This window comes from Triturus cristatus, chromosome 9 (assembly GCF_964204655.1).
Source record: "Triturus cristatus chromosome 9, aTriCri1.1, whole genome shotgun sequence".
In the NCBI taxonomy this organism is placed as follows: Eukaryota; Metazoa; Chordata; class Amphibia; order Caudata; family Salamandridae; genus Triturus; species Triturus cristatus.
In genome coordinates, this window is record NC_140592.1 from 107,715,534 (window position 1) to 107,733,501 (window position 17,968).

Here is a 17,968-nt window from a genome sequence, read left to right on the forward strand (position 1 = left end):
TAAAATACAAAAACAAATGTTCTGCCTTTAACTCTAGTATAAATGAACTTCAAGATTTATCAATAATAAACGATTAGGTAATTTTGTAAAAACATTCCAAGGACCATTCTACATGTGCACTGAAAATTGGAGGCTAGTCATCCACACAAGGAAAATATGAAGACATTTTAAAGAAGCCAAATGAGCCAGGATCTCTTAATGGAAAACCTTCAAGGTACACCAAGTTAAATGGTGCTTAAAATGTACGTTTTGCTTCTCCACATGGTACACCGATGTCTATGAACGAGGGGCTTGATTGCAGGCTACATCCTGGAAGGATTCACTAGTTTAGATCTTTTAGTGGACGAACAAAAACGTACTCCTACCTAAATATTAGAGGGAGGGGCGCTCTCAGTCATACATGGTCCCAGCCACTGGAATGATCTTCCAGAACAGCTGGTCTCAAATCAAGGTCCATTCTATTAAACAACCGTTTACTGTACATCCCCGTTCATTAGGTGCAAGATGTGATAACTGGCACCCTAGCTAAAGGAATTGCTTCAATAAACAATGATCCATAAGGACTAAGTAATGAGCCTGGATAACTTCATGACTGAGGTAGAGAAAAAACATCTCAAGTAGTCACATCTACCAGTTTTAACGTGGTAGGTACATGGTTCTTACAAAATTAAGATGACAGACTACAGTTCAAGCCAGGAAACGTAGTTGCAGAACGCACTGTTTCTTTCAATAATGTGCAAACAAGGTCCTACCTGCTTGAGGATATTTTGTTCCCTCATCAGCTTCTGTCGCTCTCGGTTTGGTTTGTTGACGACAACTTCCAGCACGTCTTGAGCGGAAATGGTTCCAGCTGCCACAAAGTAAACCAGTTCCTCCAGCAACTTCGTAACCGCCCTAGAGAAGAAAGAGAAACATGAAATACCCACCGTTGGTCCTCACGCAAGCTCTACCACATCTTGGCTGATAGGAAGAAGCAATAGGAAAGGCAGCTAGTGGTTACGATAGCCAAATTTAGAGGAACAATAATTTCAAGCCAACCAAAAATTGTTTAGCTCAGACCATCTTTGAGGATTTAAGTCTGTAAACCAGTAAAAGTAAAACTTAGTGGAGTGAACGGTACACCAAATGAGAAGCAAATAATTCTTATGAAGATATCTCCTCCCTCAGTTCATAATGAGTATTCAATGCTGTACCAAACTAGTAACGTGAAATTCTCCTTGGAGAATTACAAGCCCTTGCTTTACAAGGCTAGCTTCCATTCCTGTTTAAATAAATTAAATCTTACTTTACTGGTCGGTGTGATCTCCAACGAAAAATAAATGTACCAGTAACATCTTGCATACGTTTAATAGAAGGTATTTGGGTGTACAGCTCATCTTGTTCTCTTCAAAACAATTGTTTGATGCTGGATAAATAATGGAATTATTTGTCGTATACAGAAGGCGCAGGGGATTCCAATGGCATTGCGCTGAATACACTTAAAAGGACATATTCTATTAAACTATAGCAATGTGTCCAAAAAGTGACATTTACAATTTTAATCAGACTGTCAAGTTAGCTGAAGAGTGGGGTAGCCTTAGTAGTTCTTGGATGGTTCTGCTTCTACAGTAACTGAAGGATGACGATATCCAAGCGCTTAGTGGTTTATGGGGCAATGCAAAAAGTTGGAGGGCAACATTTATATAACGTGAAGTTACCCACAGGTCTACATGGGCAGCTGAGTGCTTCAAATAAAATTGACTACATATAACTAGCTAAAATTCAGGTGAACGTAGATAAAAGGTACTAAAGGAAAACTACCAATTATTTTATGGTTTCAGGTAGAGTTTTTAGCGTCTTAAAGCTTGGATGTTTGAACGGCATCTGTTATAGTGAGGCAGTTCCACGTTCTGGATACTCGTCAAGACAAAGTGAGGTTTTAGATTTTTTTTTATAACAGTCCATTTGCTTGTGAAGTGTGCTTCTTAGACTGGATGGGAGGCTTAGGCAAGTTGCTACATGCGTGCAGCAAGAAAATTTTAAATTATGGCCAGTGAAGATTGCTTAAGAAGTGTGGTACAGAATGATTTTTTTCACTCCATTGGTCAGGTGTGTAGCAGATTGTAAGATAGCTCCAGGTATGACAGAACCAGAGGCTGTACCACTGTTGTGAACTCCGCCCATGAGACGGTGGCCTGAGTTTCTTTAAGACGTAGAACATTTGAAATGCATTGGCAGGTAAAATATTTCTAAAGCAGCGCAAGGATGGAGAAGGATGGGTGAGCCCACTTGAGACCAGCCTTCATACCATGGTAGTGTTTTGCAACCTCTGAACACAGGGGGACCAGATTGGAAATTTTTCATGAGTGGAGTTTCTTTGGGAATCAGTAGATCCGTTGTCTCAAGTGAGGGGGAAAAGAAGAAAAAAAAAAGGCAGGCCTTTTTTGGACCAGCAGTCCAGTATGGAAGTCAGTTGACAAGAGAAATCGTAAATTGCTAGAATTAAGCCAGAAAAGAATGATGCCACAGATATTGAAAGTCAGCCAGTGAACACAGCCTTCTCAGGTTTTTACCACATAGGCTATTGCAATCGCAGAGCGATTTTCTGGTGAGCTAACCTGTTGCCTGTGCAACTTAAGATCAGTTGAAGATTTGAAGCTTTCTGTAATTCGGCCTCATTACTTCTAAAATAATGAATCTTCACAAGTAAAAGGTCCTTTTCTTGTGCAGAGACGCTGGAGTCAGCTACCTAGGCCACACTTCTCTGTACAGCTCACACTGGATGTAGCCTAAGTATGCAAGCACAATATACAAATACAACAGCCTAAACTCAGCCTCCCAAGACTTTAACAGTGGCATGAATAACTATGGACACAGGCACCAAGAAACATTAAGAGAGGGCAGTGAGGGGCGTGGTCTCGCGCCATGAGAAGATGGCGGCGGACTTCTGAGCTCCGCTCGACCGCGGAGGTCTTTTGCAATTTTCAGCCTCTTTCTCCGCTTATGGACACCTTTTGCGGCTGGCGTGTGGGCGATGAAGGGTCGGTGCGGTGATTTCGCCCGTTCCGACCCTGTATTCTCCTTTCGCGGACCCGGTGGGTGTGGCGGTATTATCTCCTCAGCGCTGGGAGTGTAGCGGCCGCCATTTTGAGATGGCACTTCGCAGAATTGCTGAACAACGTGAGGTAATCCGGCGCTTGATAACTTAAGCGCGCAGCAACGTTTTTTCATCTTTTTTTTTTCTTCCTCTGCACTCTATTTTATTTTTTGGCCACACTGCCTCATGAACTGTTTATCAGTTTGCTACCATGTTCTGCCATGGACAAATTCTATGCTCCTCTCTTAATTACCGCAGGCCACACACGCAGCATATTATTTCCAGTCTTCATTTTTGAATTGCCGTGGATGGCGGTGTCAGTTGTACTCATCTCCTCGCTGTCACATTTCCTAGCTTCCTGGTGACTTATCTGGCTTAATTGCGAGACAGTTTTGCCCATAAGTGTTAATTGCCTCTAGAGTGCTGACGGAAGGTGACGTCTTCTTCTTGGTGTATCTTTCTGACGGATGGGCAGGCAGAAGTCTTTGTTGAAGATCACCTCTCGTCCGCCTTATCGTCTCATGATGGCCAGTGAGGCTTCTACTTCGGCCAGAGCAGTTTCTTCGGGTACCAAGCCCAAAAGAGCCAAAAATGACCCTCCATCTCCCATTCTTTCCTCTCAACATCCTGTCCTGGATACTATTTTAGATGAGGTGAGGGGTCTTAAATCTTTTATGGCCACTACTAATGAGAAGCTGCAATTAATTGAGGACAGGTGGATTTCTATGGAAGCTAAGGTGTTTGATATGGAGCAACATATTAGTGATATGCAGGATCTCTCTACTAAAATTCCAAGTTTGGAAAAAGACATCCAACGTCTTAAGCTTCACACCGAGGACCTTGAAAATCGTAATCGGCGTAACAACCTACCCCTTTATGGCTTGCCAGAAAATTTGGAAGGTCCTGATTTACTTCTCTTCCTGAGGAAATTTCTGACTGAACTTTTAAATATTTCCCCGAAGCCCGTTTTGAATATTCAACGTGCACATAGACTTGGTCAGTTTCAACCTAACGCTTCTAAGCCTAGAGGCATCATCATGCTGTTTTTGGAATTCACTGACCGAATGCGTGTTCTCTGAGCTGCCAGATTGAAATGTCATCTCACTTGGTCCGGTCATAACATCTTTATTTCACAAGCCGTATCTAATGCTACCAATGCGAGAAGGAAGGAATTTCTGGCACTTCGTCCTCTCATGAGACAATTGAATATTCGTTATGGCATTCTTCATCCTTGTCTGTGTAAAATCACTCATGATGGCTCCTCTCGGTCTTTTGATGACCCTCTTAAACTGAAGTCTTTTCTTCAAAACCTGTTTTCACGTTCTGTATCTGGCTCTTCATCTTCTACTTAATGCCTTTGTGTCCCTTTGTTCTACCTTTTAATGCGGCTGTTTCTTGGTGTTATATTCTTGTCTTTTTCTCTGTCGCTCCGTCTCTTGTTGGTGCTGTTATGCCCCATGCATCTGTCTTTATCGTTTTTCTTTAGATCTGGATATCTTTCCTTGATCTATCTTCTTATTCTTCTTTTTCTATCCCCTACTTTTTTCATTGCCTTTCTACTCTTTCCATCAGTATGTCCTATTATGTTGACAATGTTTTGTTTATTGCGTATGTTTTTTGGAACTGTGTACTATCCTATTGTATATTTTTGTTCCCAATCTTATTTTGATCCATTTTGGTGTCTCTTTTTTTTTAGATGTCTCCCTGAAGTGTATCATCTCATTCCGTATTGTTCCCCTCCGATCCCTCACTATGTGAAATTTTGTTACTTGGAATGTTCGTGGTCTGGGCAACCCAGGCAAAAGGTACTTTCTCATTTATCTAAGTTAAATTCTCAGGTATCTTTCATTCAAGAAACACATTGTAATGAAGCGGAATCACTTAAGCTAAAATGACAATGGGTAGGTCAAGTTGTGTATTCCCCTGCTTCCAGTAAAAAAGGGGGTGTTGCTATACTGTTTCATAAATCTTTATCTGTTCAAATTGTTATTACGCAAAATGATGATGAGGGACGATGGGTAATGGCCAGGACGGTTATACAAGGCAAGGATTTGATTTTATTGAATATTTATGGCCCGGTCAAGCCTGACCCCAAATTCTGGCAAGACATCAAGGTTCTACTCTCTTCCATTGATTGCCCCAATATTGTTATTGCTGGTGATTTTAACCAATGGTTAGACCCATTTTCAGATAGACAATCTCAATCTAAGTTTCATCCTGACAGATCCCATAAAGCCTTTCAATCGGCCATTGCCTCTCGTCCTCTATTTGATGTTTGGAAGACATGTAACCCAGATTCTCTTGAATTTACGTTTTTTTCCAATGTTCACCATACACGTTCTAGGATTGATTATATTTTGGTCAGTAAATCCATGCTCCCATCTCTTCAATCTGCGGAGATTGGGTCAATTTTTATTTCAGATCATGCACCAGTCCTTTCTTTTTAGATCTGTCATTAACCTCCCAAAAGTTTAGTCGTTGGAAATTTAATAATGTTTTATTATCGGATTCTACTTTCATAAAAGAAGCTAATTCCTTTGCTAAAGAATTCTTTGTTTAATGACCCCCTAGCAACCTCTGTTTCCAATAATTGGGATGCGTTTAAGGCTTAATTTCGGGCATTTACTATTTCTTATGTCTCCAAGAAAAAGAAAATTGCTCGTAATAAATACTTCGCTTTGCTACAGCAGCTTAAGATACTGGAGCATAACTACTTCACCTCTAAATCGCCTTTGGTACTTCGTGACCTCATTAAGGCCAAGTCTGAACTTAATAAACTTGCGACAGTGGAAGCATGTAATATTCTCCTCAAAATTAAATCCAAATACCATGGTGGCCAAAATAAAGCTGGTAAGATGTTAGCTACTTATTTAAAAATCAAATCTGAACGTAAAAATATTTGCCCTATTTTAAATGAATCCACTAAACGCCTAGTGTCCTCAGACGATGATATTGCTAATATCTTTCATAACTATTATGAGGCCCTTTACTCTGATGATACGAACCCCTCCAATCAAAATTTTGATATCTTTTTTTCGGGCCTTCCTTCTCCTCCATCATTGCCATATTAATTCGAAGCCTTGGACCTAGCGCGCCCCCGCTTACAGATGATACTGTGATGTAGACACGCACTCCCTACCTGGGACGGATACGCCCGGAGAGTGCGGCAAACTCTTGCCCTGGGCACACTATGTGCCATGCCGGGTGTGCGCTGACACTTGGCGGCTGGGGAGGCGAGGCGCTGGAGGGACGGATGCGCACCGCGTAGCACACTCATAACCATGGGCTACGCAGCTGCACACCAGACTCGCCGGGCCTACACGTTGTCATATATGTCGCAGTGAGCTATACCACAGCATCCTTGTCGCGCTTCAGCCTACACTATGAGCACGACGCTGACGCTAGGCTGCCCGGAGGCCTTTACATTTTGGGGTAATAGTGATGTCCTGTAAGACTCCAGATCAGGGCCTAGGTAGCCACCGACATAGCCGCGGAGTGGGCTGGACCACAGCGCCATCCTCTGTTGCTGACAACACGCATCAGGAACACCACAAAACTACACCGGAAAAAGGAAAAGACCCCATGTATCTGTTGTTTTGACAATGTACGCATCTCATTCCTGTACACATGTTAACCTGCACAACGCCGCCGGACCTCCGGGTTGCCGGCTGAATGGCTGTGTCCCACCATCAGGAAACGTGCGCTTTAACGGATTCGCCGCCTGGACGGTGACTGTACATTGTAAGATGAAGCAACTGCAAATAATAAAGGTTTTTTAAAAAAAAAAAAAAAAAAAAAAAAAATGAATTCGAAGCCTTGGAGGGTGATATTACCGCTCAAGAAATTAATACTGCCATTAATTCCCTAAAAAAATCAAAGGCTCCAGGACCGGATGGCTTTTCAGTCGAATTTTACTCCGCCTTTGCATCGATTTGTGTCCCTAAACTTCTGATGCTGTTTAATTCCTTTATTAATGAGGCTAAGGCTTCTGGATCCTTTATGGATGCCTTAATAAGCATTATCCCTAAACCTGATAAGGATCATTCACTGTGTAAAAATTACCGCCCTATTTCATTGATTAATTATGACTAAGGTATTCGCAAAGATTCTTGCTACCAGTCTTGAGTCTTCTCCCACTATTGGTTAAGACTGATCAGGTTGGTTTAATTAAGGGTAGATTAGCAGCAGATAATGCTCGAATGTTTGCGAATATTATTTCGCATGCACAGAAATTTAAATCTCCTCTTGCAGCGTTATCTTTAGATGCCGAAAAGGCCTTTGACCGTATTAATTGGCAACTTATGTTTAGAACCCTTGAGTGGTTTGGTTTTGGTCCAACTTTTATTTCTTATATTAAATTATTATACTCCTGTCCCCGGGCCAGTATTTTTGTAAATAACCATTTTTCTAAGTCCTTTCCTTTATCTCGTGGGACTCGTCAAGGCTGCCCCCTCTCCCCTTTGTTATTTGTTCTTTGTCTTGAACCCTTCCTTGAGCGTGTTCGGGTTAATGCTCACGTTTCTGGATTTACATACAACTCGGTAGAAATTAAATTATCAGCTTATGCTGATGATATATTGATCTATATGTCCAATCCTCTCACATCCCTTCCTCCCTTCATGGATGAGGTTCGACTATACTCCAGCATTTCTGGTTATAAGCTAAACCTCTCTAAAACAGAAGTTCTACCCCTGAACTCGTTATGCTCTCATATGTTTCAGGATACTGATTGCACCTGGTGCCCAACAAAAGTTAAATACCTTGGTATTTGGTTCTCTGCGTCCATACCGGACACAATAAAGTTTACATTTGCAGCATTAATTACTAAAATTCAGTCGCTGTTACTTTCATGGTCCCCGTTGTTTCTTTCTTGGTGGGGCAGGTTAGATTCTATAAAAATGATGATCGTCCCTCATGTCCTCTATATATTGTCTATGTTGCCCATTCGCATTCCTCTTAGGTATTTTTCGCAAGTCAATTCTATTTGTGTAAAATTTTTATGGAATAAGAAACATCCACGTATTGCCCTTACAAAACTCCAACGCACGAAATCCGAAGGTGGAGTACGTTTTCCTGATTTTAAGGCCTACCACTCAGCCTTTCTCATCAAACAATCCTTCGCTTTATCCTTTGATTTTGCAAATACTCCTATCCAGAGATGGATTGCTCTTGAACGATACTCTTTAAAGGATTTTTCTTTTCAAAATGTGATTTACATGTCCAATTGCACTTTTATTTCTAACAACCCGATTATAAAATATTCCCAAAATTTACTATACAATACGTTTACTAAAGGTTTAACTCCATTTGTGTTTTCTTTCTTCCACGATATGGTATAATAAATTTCTTCGATACAAGGGCAAATCATTCTATTACAAACATTGGAAGGAGAAGGGTATTATTTTCGTACACCAATTAATCCTTCAGCATTCTATTATTCCCTTCCTTGATTTGCAAACGCGATTTCAGTTACCTGACACATACTGTGCTGAATATCTTTTAATTTCAGCCGCTTTACAATCACAATTATCTTCCTTTGACGTACCTATATCAATACCTTCCCTTACGCCTCCCACACCCCTATATAGTATATTCTCTTTACATATACCTAAAGCTGCCCTTGTCTATAAAGTGTTGTTATCACATTCAACCGAAAGACCTAAATCACCCAATGAACTTGCTTGGGAATTAGATTTATCCCTTTCATTTACTATCGATGTATGGGACAAACTATGGTCTAAGTTATTTAAAGTCTCTGCTGCTGCTCATATTACTCAAACCCTGTACTTCATTTACAATAGAGCTGTTATTACTCCTGTTTGTATATCCAAGTTTTCCCCCACCTCGTCTCCACTATGCTGGTCGTGTTCTAATTATACTGGCACTTTGAGACATCTTTATGATTGTTCCAATGTTATGAAGTTTTGGAAGTTGGTTTGGGCAAAATACATGAGCATCTTTAATTGTAATTTGAGTTTATCATTTCATAATGTTTTGCTTGGTTCCTCATCACCCGAATTGGATGATTCCACTCCTATTTTTTTATTGTTTGATTTTTTTATTGCTTTGGCATTCAAAGTTATTTTTTCTTCATGGAAGGATAATTCGAAAATTTCGTTATTAACGTGGTGGAATTTCATATGTGATGAACATCGAATTGCCTCTGTCTCTTCTCTCACAAAATTTCAAATCTAATCTTCTCTGGTTACCATTTACTTCTTATCTTTCTTCATGCGCTCATTTTCTCTAACTTTGATCTTTCTTCTTCTATCTGGTTGCATACTTAGTCTTAGGACATTTCTATTCTTTCCTATTCCTTAATTTCGTTCTTCATTTCTTTCCTCCTTTCCCTCTTTTTTCTTTTGTCTTTTCTTTTTTCTTTCTTTCCTGTTTGAACTTTTGCTCCTATTACTTGATTTTTATACTATGTAGGTATAATTTTGAAATCCTGATTGATTGTATTATGTATTTTTGTGTTTGGTTTCTTTCTGAAAACTTAATAAAAATTCTTAAACAAAAAAAAAAAAAGGGCAGTGGAAAGGTTTGGAACAAAAATCAAACTTCAAAACTCACTCACTCATTGAGACATGGCTCCATTCAAGCTACCTTCTGCTCCGTGCATCTAAAACCAAGGCCATGAGTAGGATCATTTTAAAGCCTTCTCTAAGTGATTGTAGGAGTAAACATTGATCTTTTGGAGGTCAGGAAAAGGCACATACTAAAACCATAGCAAATTTGATCTTCCCAGTATCCTATGAAAAACTTCCACATGCAATGAAAAGTTTCTCTGAAGTTGACTAATTGTAGGCTAGCTGGTTTCATGGTCTTGCAATTTAAATTCACTAGTCCTCCGCTGCTCCTTTTATCCACAGCCTATTTGATTTAGCTATCTTGTTGATTCTACAGTGACATTGGTGCACTATTCTGTTGCTCTCTTCCATCACCCACTTCACTCAAATCTTGCTCGACTGCTATCCTAGTCTGATCAGACAGGACCAGTAGTGCAGATTGTTGTAACTTCCCCCTTCAGTTCCTCGTTCCCTGCCAGAATGTGAATGACTTCAGCAGCAGAATGTGAGAGCCAAAGTGAGCCTGTGTCAGCTGATGCAGCGGTTTGTCCGGTGGGTGTTATAATAAACTCTTCTGAAATTATCATGGATTATCATTTCATTACTGGCAACGAGTTGCGAACACCCACGAAGGAACCCAGCGTACCACGAAGAGAACTGACGTGAAGTCCAGGAAGAAGGTTGGTTCACCTTATTTACTTTAAGTGCATTTAAAGAAGTGTTTGAGAAACAGTGCATAAGCTTAAGAACAATTAAAACAGTTGTGCGACTGCACGGAGGAGCGAAACACTATTTTAAAGAAGGAAATTGGTGAAGATTACTCGGCAACCGTTCTGTTTCCAAGCAGACGCGCATTTTTCAAGTGGAGCGCAAGGAATGTGTGACACGCGCATAGGCACAGCGCGTGAGGACAATTGAGAATTACCATAGTAGAGCACAAGGAGTGTGACACGCACATTGGCTCAGCGTGTGAGCACAGACGCGCATTAAGAAGAGCGCGAGGAATGTTAGACACGCGCACAGATTCATCGCGCGAATGAAGTAAACCGCTGACACGAATCAAAGGAGTGGAATAGCAGGAACGTGAACTCTGATGTGTGCGCGCATTAGAGATAGGAGCTAGAAGCACTAAAACACCGCGTTGGCATAGGTTTGTAAGGAACAGTTAATTGGAGTTTGCTGCGCTACCATCTGTTTGTAGAACAACCACTGGACTCAGTTTTGCCTAGCTTTAAAAGAGGCATGTCAAGGAACATAGCAGTGTTTATCCAAAAGTAGTTATTTGTTTTAATTTATTATGTTAATTTTAATCTTAAGTTTATCTATATTTAACTATTAAAGCAGCATCAACAAGTGTTTTTATGGTGCATTTGGAATAGTTTAAGAAGCAAAACAGACGCGGAATTAATTTGACAACGACTTTGGTTAGCTTATTTTTTTACTTCTTTATATTAGATTGTTATTTTATATTATTTTATTAGTTTATTTTGTTAGTTTGTTAGGTTGACTTCCTTTTCAGCATGTCGGAGTCCAGTGGTATGAGCCAACCTCCACAGTAAGTAAGCGAGGTGAGCCTGTCCTTCCTTGGAAGAAATGGAAACCGCTTTTTGATTCCTATCTCTTAGCCATTAGTGGTGAGAAGTTCTCTGGCACAAGGAAATAAGCTGTTTCTCCATAATCTTGGCATTGAAGGCAGAAACATTTACGACAGTTTAGATTCCATACCAATAGGCAGAGGGGTGGGGGAACCAAGTGATGTTCATGAAATGAGTATAGTACAGCTCAAAGAACAAGTTACTTACCTTCAGTAACTATGTATCTGTAAGAAACATTAGTTAGATTCCTCACCTTAGAATATCCCCAGGTGTCAGGCTGGATCCGGAAAGATTTGTCAGCAATACCCTTGCGCGTCGCTAGGCGTCTGCGGCTCTGCGTCAGTCGGGATGACGGAGTACTTAGACGCCGCCCTCGAGCGCTGACGTCAGTTCTTGTACATGGCTTTCGGCACCAGGAAGGCAGAGCCATGCAAGAGACAGACAATGGTGCCAAAAAATTCTAGGGCCCTGAAAGGGAGGACCTCAACCCTAGATATCGGTTCGCAGAACGGGGAGGATGGGTGGGTCGGTGAGGAATCTAACAAATGTTTCTTACAGATACATCGTTACCGAAGGTAAGTAACTTGTTCATCTGAAAGAAACACGTTATTTAGATTCCTTACCTTAGAATAGATACCCCAGCAATACCAACCCCGGTGGAGGGTCTGCGAACCAAGATCACCCCAGAAAGTTCTGGATAACAGAACGGCCAAAGAAGCAGTCTCTCCGGACTTGGCTGTCCAGGCAATAGTGTTTGGCAAACGTGTGCAGCGAGGCCCACGTTGCTGCCCGACAGATGGCCTGCAAGGGGACTCCCCATCCCAGGGCAGTGGTCGCCGCTGTGGCCTGAGTGGAATGGGCCCTCACCCCTACAGGAGGTTCCTTTTTAGCTAAGGAGTAAAAGGCCTTGATACTCAAAACGACCCACCGAGAGATGGTTAGTTTGTGCACCGCCCATCCCTTCTTAGCGCCCACGTAGCCCACAAAGAGCGGGTCGTCCACCCGGAACTGCTTGGTGCGGTCCAGATAAAAGGACACCGCCGTTTTGGGTGCAGACGGTGGAGCCTCTCTTCCTCTTTCGAGGGATGCGGAAAGAAGGTGGGCAGCGTAACAGACTGCCCGATGTGAAAGGCAGTCACCACCTTAGGAAGAAAGGAGGGACGAGTTCTGAGAACAACTTTGTCCAGATGGACAGAAAGGAAAGGTGGTGTAGAAGAGAGCCTGGAGCTCACTCACCCTTCTAGCAGTAGTGATGGCTATCAGGAAAGCGTCTTAAGCGTCAAGAGATGAAGAGGACAATAATGGAGTGGCTCAAAGGGAACGCACATCAGAAACGTCAAGACCAGATTCAAATCTCACTGAGGCATTACGAAAGGGACAGGAGGAAACATGTGAGTAATGCCCTTAAAGAAGCGAGAAACCGGGGATTTGAAAAGAGAAGGCTGATCAGGAAGCCGTAAGAAAGCAGAAATAGCAGAAAGATAACCTATAAGGGTGCCCAGAGCACAGCCCTGCTGGGCCATGGAAAGAAGAAAGAGGAGAACCTCAGAAAGAGGGGTGGAAAGGGGATCCACAGCCTATGCTGTGCACCATGCCACAAATTTGTTGCACCTGCAGGCGTATACCGATTTTGTGGAGGGACGCCTGGCTGCCAGAACATTAGACTTCAGGAGGCGAGGAGAGTCAAATGGCATCAACTGCCGCCGCTCAATCTCCACGCATAGAGGTGGAGGCTGGGCAGGTTCGGGTGGAGGACCGTCCCCTGCTGCTGCGACAGAAGGTCCTCCTGAAGAGGCAGTCGTATCGGGGGGATCAATCGACAGACTGAGTAGCTCGGGATACCAGTATCTTCGTGCCCAATCCGGAGCCACCAAGATGACTTGGGACCGGTCGCGCCTGATCTTCAGCACTCTGGGCAGAAGTTGTATAGGTGGAAAGGCGTACAACAGACCGCAACTCCACTCGCGACAAAAGGCGTCCCCGAGCGAGTGCCACCTTGGAAACTCCAACGCACATAACTGCTGACAGTACGCGGTCTCTTTGGTGTCGAAACGATCTAACCAAGGCTCTCCCCACTGCCGAAAGATGCTTTGCGCCACGTCAGAGTTCAGATGCCATTTGTGATCCATCATGCACCGGCGGCTGAGTTAGTCTGCTCTGGCGTTCACAGAGCCCGCCAGATGTTGAACCACCAGGGTGATGCCCTGATGTTCCAGCCATGTCCAGAGATGCAGAGCCTCCTGAAAAAGGGTCCACGACCCCACCCCATCCCGTTTGTTCTAATACCACATGGCGGTGGTGTTGTCTGAACACCTGCACTACACTTCCCCGGACAGAGGGAAGGAATGCCTTCAGTGCAAGCCGGATCGCCCTCTGCTCCAGAAGGTGATATGGAGCCAGGACTCCGCCGGAGACCAGAGGCCTTTGATCTCTGCCTCTCCCATGTGGCATCCCCATCCTAGGAGAGACGCATCCGTCTCCACTACGTGCTCTGGTTGGGGTAGGGAGAGGGATCTGCCCCTGACCCAATCGCGATCCGTGTGCCACCACTGCAACTGTCTCGCAGTGCCCTCCGAGATCAGGACGTGGTCGGACAGGTTGCCTCGATGCTGGGCCCACTGAAACTTCAGGTCCCACTGCAGAGCCAGGATGCAGGAGGCCATCAGACCCAGAAGCCGCAGCACCAACCTGACCGAAACCCGGGATAGAGGCCGAAAGATGGGAATCAGAGCCTGAATATCCCAGACCCGCTGTTCCGGAGGATAGGCCCGGAACTGCGCAGAGTCCAGAACCACTCCGATGAAGAGGAGCTACTGGGAGGGACTCTGATGCGACTTCGGCACGTTGGAGAACCCCAGCAAATGCAAGAGGTCTGCCGTAGTCTGGAGGTGGGAGACTACGGCCTGGGAGATAGGGGAAGACTGGAACCCCCAGTCTGCGCAGATGAGCTGCGACCACCGCCATCACGTTCGTGAACACCAGAGGGGCACTGTTGAGGCCGAAGGGAAGCACGGTAAACTGTAAATGCTCCTGGCCCACCGTGAATCGCAGGTAATGCTGGTGGGCCGGCAGGGATGTGGAAATAAGCGTCCTGCAAGTCCAACACTACCATCCAGTCTGCAGGGTCTAGGGCAGCCAGAACCTGAGCTACAGTGAGCATCTTGAACTTCACCTTCCGGAGGAAGGTGTTGACGCTCCTGAGGTCTCTTCTTGGGGACCAGAAAGTAGTGGGAACAACCACCACGACCTACTTCTGGACCAGGAACGCGCTCGATGGCCCCCTTGGCCAAGAGGGCCATAACTTCCTCCTGCAGAAGTTGCAAGTGATCACCCGAAATCCGGTGGCACTGCAGTGGCATGGCTGGAGGGGTCGTCTCAAAGGGGAGAGAGTAGACCCTTCGGACGATTTGCAGCACCCACCGGTCCGATGTGATGGTGCACCAGTGGAGCAGGTGATGGCGAACTCTGCCACCCACTGGCGTGGAATGGGCCTGAAAGCTCTGACTAGGAGGGCTTTGAGGTGGATGCTGCAGGGGTAGATGTGGACGGACCGGCACGTTGTCCCACTGTACTGCCTCGGCGGAATCCATGTCCGTTACCGCACGGAGATTGGGTCTGCGGCCTGTGGCTAGTCAGACTTGAGGGGGGCGCCCATTCATTGGCCACTATAGGGGCAAAAAGCGGAAGTTTGCGGGCGTGGGCCGAAAGGCCCAAGGACGTGACCGTAGCCCTGGAGTCCTTAAAGCGCTCCAGCGCACTATCCGCTTTGTCACCATAAAGGTGACTGCAATCGAAGGGCATGTCCATGAGGGTGCTCTGGACATCCCCGGAAAAACTTGTGGACCGCAGCCAGGCGTGGCGACAAAGTGCCACCGTGGTAGACATTACCCTGCCCGGCGAGTCCGTTGTGTTCAGTCCATATCAAATGGCATGCCGTGCCGCATCCCGGCCCTCGGCAAGAGCCTGGGCAAGCCGTGTCCTGGCCTCCTCCGGACACTGGGGCAGCACGTCCTCCACCGTATCCCACAGGGAGTGGGAGTAACGGTCCAAAAGACACACGGTGTTGATAGACTGCAAACCCAAACAGAGGAGAACAGCTTCTTCCCAAACTGTTCTAGCCTTTTGAATTTCCGATCCGGGGGAGCAGTCTGGAAGGAGGTCTGGGAGGTAGAGGCCTGGATAACCAGGCTCTCGGGCGTGGGGTGTTGGGACAGAAAACTGGGGTCGCCCGGTGCATGGCGGTGGCGCTGGGCCACGTTCCGGTCCACAGGAGGAATTGTGGAGGGCTCGGACCAGGTGCCCTTCAGAACGTCAATGAGCGCTTCATTGAACTGCAGCAGAGGCTCCAAGGAGCTTGTTGATGGTTGAAGCACTTGTGTGAGGAGGTTCGTCCTCACGGCCACAGAAGGCAGTTTGAGCCCAAGGGCTTCGGCCACCTTGCGCAGCACCACAGAAAATGCAGCTCCTTCCTCCGAAGCCACGGTCGGAAGAGAGATGAAGCCAGTGTCAGGGGAGGTGTCAATACCACTGGCATCCACCAGCTCATCTGCCCAGTCATTAGACAACTGGCCCTGCCAGGCCAGGGGGTCCTCAGACCCCTCCCAGTCGTCACCGTTATCCGATTCCTGGTATACAGGTGGAATGATCGGAGCTGGGCGAAAGATGAAATTGCCACCCATCGGCGTCCGGTGCAGCGCCGGCCAGCGCCGCTCCGATGCCAGACCCAGACTGGGACTAAACTGGGGAACGGCGTCGTCCGGGGACGGCGCCGGGGGTGACATCGGAGGAGTCTGCGCCGGCAGAGGGGTCATGAGGTCGACCGGCACCGACTGGGGACCAGGCCTGGATCCCCCGGGGACCTGCGGTGTTGGGACCGGAGTCGACAACGGCGCCGGAGCCGCCAGCTCGCTTGGCCTCCCAGTCGAGCCTGCAGGGCCCGAAGGCACGCCGCCAGGCGTCAACGGCGGAGCCAGGTTTCTCATGGCCATGAGGAAAGCACTGACCTCCGCCGGAGTCGCGTCAGTCCCAGGGACCGGAGGGTATGGGGACGGATGGGACCCCTGCGGCTCCGGAGCCACGTGGGTGGTGCCACCCGAACCCTCAGCCGAGTGGCACGACCGGCGAGAGGAGTCAGAAGAGCGATGTCGTTTTTTAGACTTCTTGCTGTGCTTCGACTTACCCGATTTCGAAGACTTCGACCCCGACGAGCGGTGGGGGCTGCGGCTCCACGACCGGTCCCTCGACCGCCTCCTCGACCAGGACCTGGCGCGAAGCCGACTGCCGGTACGAGAGTAGCTTGCGGGACCGCTCCCGCCTAGCTTTCGAAGTCAAGGCTCGGCAGTCAAGGCAAGCCTCGGCATCATGGTCGGCTACAAGGCAATAGAGGCACCGGCGGTGGTGGTCCGTGACCGACATCAGTCGGTGACAGGAGTCACAGGCCTTAAAACCAGGCATCCCTACCAGCACCAGAGTCGATGTCGACAAGAATAGAACCAAAAGAGTCTGAAAATTTTTTGTCAAAAAGTGACTAAAAGGGTATGCTCTTCCCGGATCGGCGCTTGCTGGTGCGGAAAAAAGAAGAACTCAGGTCAGCGCGCGAGGGCGGCGTCTAAGTACTCAGACGACGTCATCCCGGCGATCACGACGACGCGGAGCCGCAGATGACGCCTAGCGACACGCAAGGGTATTGCTGACGAAAAATCTTTCTGGATCCAGCCTGACGCCTGGGGATATTCTAAGGGGAGGAATCTAACTAACGTGTTTCTTTCAGATATAGATTTTGGATCTTGCCTAAATATAGTAATGGAAAGACAAATGTTTTATGCATGTGCAAGGAAACAGAGAGTTGGCAACTATGTAGCTTTAATGTCATTGGCACAAACATGTGAGTTCGAACAGTTGACTGATTCTCTCATCCGTGACCAACTGGTGCAGTGCACAAATGACTCAAAAATTCAGGAAAAGTTATTATCCAAAACTCAAAATCTTAAAGAGGCCATAACGATTGTAGAGAGTATTGAACATACCTCCAACTGGGTTAAAGAGATGTGCAGTAGCTCAATTAATAGTGATCCTGCTGCCAACATGAGCTAAGAGAATCATGAATATGTCCTGTATGACGCACCAGTTGCGGCTGTTAGTAAAACAAATGTAAAACAAGAAAAGACTTCTAAGTTTGACGGGCAAAAATATAATTTTAATACAAACAGGGATAAGTTAAAATGTCCTAGGTGTGGAAGCCAAGGCCATGGACCCAATTTTCCGAATTGCTTTGCAAAAAGTACTAATTGCAGAAATTGTGGGAAAAGAGGACATTATGCCAGGATGTGTAGGAACACTAAGGTGAACGTAATAGAGGATGATGAATTCTCCCAACTAGCAATCCATTGCACCACTGACAAAAAAAATTAGCCTGTGAATGATGTAAAACTGGTAGATACCGGTAATGTGATCATGCCCAAATATGATGTACACATTGGAGGAAAATGGGTTCCATTTTTAGCTGATTCAGGTTCACCATATATGCTTTTGAGTGACAAATTTTGGTATTCCACCTTTGGATCCAACAATATAAAACTTCTATCACCTGACATCAACCCTGTGGGATACGGAGGACAAAGCATTGATTTAATAGGTTATTCAATACAATCTATTGTGTTCAAGGGAAGAGAAGTGGTTGGAAAAATCTATGTTGCAAAACGAGGGGATAATCTAGGTTGGCGTCACCA

General features: G+C 45.6%; 1 protein-coding gene across 5 annotated transcripts in view; it reads right to left on the bottom strand.

The window, feature by feature from the left end:
* The window catches only part of ITPR1 (inositol 1,4,5-trisphosphate receptor type 1), a 1,957,366-nt gene that overhangs the window by 1,182,051 nt on the left and 757,347 nt on the right, over nucleotides 1-17,968 (bottom strand). For all 5 annotated transcript variants that reach the window (XM_085624511.1, XM_085624509.1, XM_085624508.1 and 2 more), the window contains one exon: nucleotides 753-894. In XM_085624511.1, the coding sequence (XP_085480637.1) occupies nucleotides 753-894 (142 nt within the window). The remainder of the gene's footprint in view (nucleotides 1-752; nucleotides 895-17,968) is intronic.